Here is a 2,500-nt window from a genome sequence, read left to right as displayed (position 1 = left end):
GAGAAGTGATTTCAGGTTAGTGCCACAAAAACACCACAGAGAGAGGAACTCACACACACACACACACACACACACACACACACACACACACACACACACACACACACACACACACACACACACACACACCAGAAAGGGGAACATTTACTGTAGTAAACATTAACATTTACTGTAGTCTGGCTATAAAACGCCACAGAGTGAGAGACTCACAAACTCACAGACCACACTCACCTTAATTATTTCATTTGGACATGTATTTCACACACACACACACACACACACACACACACACACACACACACACACACACACAGACACACACACACACACACACACACACACACACACACACACACACGTATACACACACACACACACCTTTATCTGCTCGTAAGATGAGCAGGTCCTGAGGCTCCAGCACATGGATCTGCTTGACCGCCATGCTCTTGTCAAACACCTGCACTGGGGGCAGCACCGGCGAATCTATCCCACAATGCAACACAGGAAATGACATCACACTCACAGTCACACCATCATTCCGATGTCTGGGGTGGATCAGCAGATAGACAACTACCAGCATTTGGATTTCCATGTATAATGTGGGCTTTTCACATATACAGACACCCAGACTTAGCCCAGGCTTATCGTAACACAGCCAACCTGATGAACAAACTTCACCAACAGACATCTGAGTGTCTACAGATGTGGTATATATGTAAGGGATAATGTATTGTCCGGAGGCGCAGCGGAGGGGGTGTTGTTTTGTCCTGAAGGGATTTATTTTTGGATAATGACCGACGGACAATACATTATCCCGCTTATTATACGGTTACTTGCCAAAAACGATAGAAGACATTCCTCCAAAATACCTCTTTTTAATGATTTAGTTGCCGCTTCGTGATTTCTGCTAAGAAAAAATTGTTCTTCAAGCAAATAGAACGTTTAAGTTTCAGGTGTTGCGTGGCAACCCATTACTTGCTGACTTCAAATTACAATGAGTCTGTTACGTTAAATGACCGGACTACTGGCGGAATGCTATGAAAGATGTGAATTAAAAGCACAAAACCCGTTGCCAATGACAGCGGTCAATATCTTTTCGCAGCGGTGAATATCAGGAAATATTCACCGGCGAATGTTGGGATGGCCCATTCAAATCAACGGAACTTTTTGGAACATTCTGAAGAGCCGTATAATAAATAATAATAATAATAATAATACTTTAAACTCATATAGCGCTTTTCAAGGTACCCAAAGACGCTTTACATAGGGCAAAGACAAACAAACAATATATATATATATATATAACAGGCTAATTAAGCATTCTTTATGAGCATAGCTTCATGAGGGGAGGAACGGAGGCTGTGCTCACCGCTGTTGGAGAACAGAGGATCCGGAGCTGAAAACAAAACAACAGACACAGAGGTCAGAGGTCAACCTATTGTGATGTCACATATGAAGACAGGAACTAAAGTCATGTAGGACACTCCACATATGAAGACAGGAAATAAAGTCATGTAGGACACTCCACATATAAGTGGATAAGTTACATAAGTTCTTTGCTTCCCATAAATGGAACACTGTTCAAGTGGAGTTGAAATTAACCAAGTATTTGTCTGTCAACCAATTTAAGAGCCTTTTAGATAATAAGGATGTGCCTCAATGCTGTTGTTTTAAATGATTCTCTGATTTAATTTTTTGACTTTATTTATTATTTTATTTATACTTAATTTCTGAGTTGTTTAATGTGTTTTTTTTAATTTATTTTGTCTGTTTTGTTTTGTTATGGTTTGTTTATGTATTGTTCTTCTGTATTATGTAGCCTCAATCAGGGCATTGCTGCAAAAGAGCCCTGTGCTCAGTCAATTCTCCCTGAATAAACAATGATGATGATGATATAAAGACAGGAACTAAAGTCATGTAGGACACTCCACATATAAAAGAGTTCCATAGTGTTGAGCAAGAGAAAAGAGCATCTTTAGTCGTACAGAAATACTGACACTTTCTACCTATACTGAAGTCTACAAACTGGGGTCTATATGCTGTAGTCTATATACTACTGAAGTCTATATACTGTGTTCTATATACTGAAGTCAACAAACTGTCTATTTACTGAAGTCTATAAACTGTCTATTTACTGAAGTCTACAAACTGTGTTCTATATTCTGAAGTCTATATTCTGAAGTCTATATACTGAAGTCTACAAACTGTGTTCTATATTCTGAAGTCTATATTCTGAAGTGTATATACTGAAGTCTACAAACTGTGTTCTATATTCTGTAGTCTATATACTACTGTGTGGTACAGGAGCTTTCAGCTAGGAGTGATGATTGTAACGACAGGTACATTAAAATATCACAAAGGGATATTATTGATCGTCCATAAACACAAAGGGATATTATTGATCGTTCATAAACACAAAGGGATATTTTTGATCGTTCATAAACACAAAGGGATATTATTGATCGTCCATAATCACAAAGGGATATTATTGATCGTAAAC

General features: G+C 38.6%; 1 protein-coding gene across 1 annotated transcript in view; it reads right to left on the bottom strand.

Moving 5' to 3' along the window:
* garnl3 (GTPase activating Rap/RanGAP domain like 3) overlaps window positions 1-2,500 on the bottom strand; it is a 130,970-nt gene that overhangs the window by 26,568 nt on the left and 101,902 nt on the right. The window contains exons 22-23 of the mRNA XM_042709461.1: window positions 1,370-1,429; window positions 379-483 (exon numbers count right to left, since the gene is read on the bottom strand). Coding sequence (XP_042565395.1) covers window positions 379-483; window positions 1,370-1,429 — 165 coding nt within the window. The remainder of the gene's footprint in view (window positions 1-378; window positions 484-1,369; window positions 1,430-2,500) is intronic.

Source organism: Clupea harengus, chromosome 12 (genome assembly GCF_900700415.2).
Source record: "Clupea harengus chromosome 12, Ch_v2.0.2, whole genome shotgun sequence".
Taxonomy (NCBI): domain Eukaryota; kingdom Metazoa; phylum Chordata; class Actinopteri; order Clupeiformes; family Clupeidae; genus Clupea; species Clupea harengus.
Note: the sequence above shows the minus strand (reverse complement) of the source record. Positions and strands in the feature narration are given on the sequence as shown.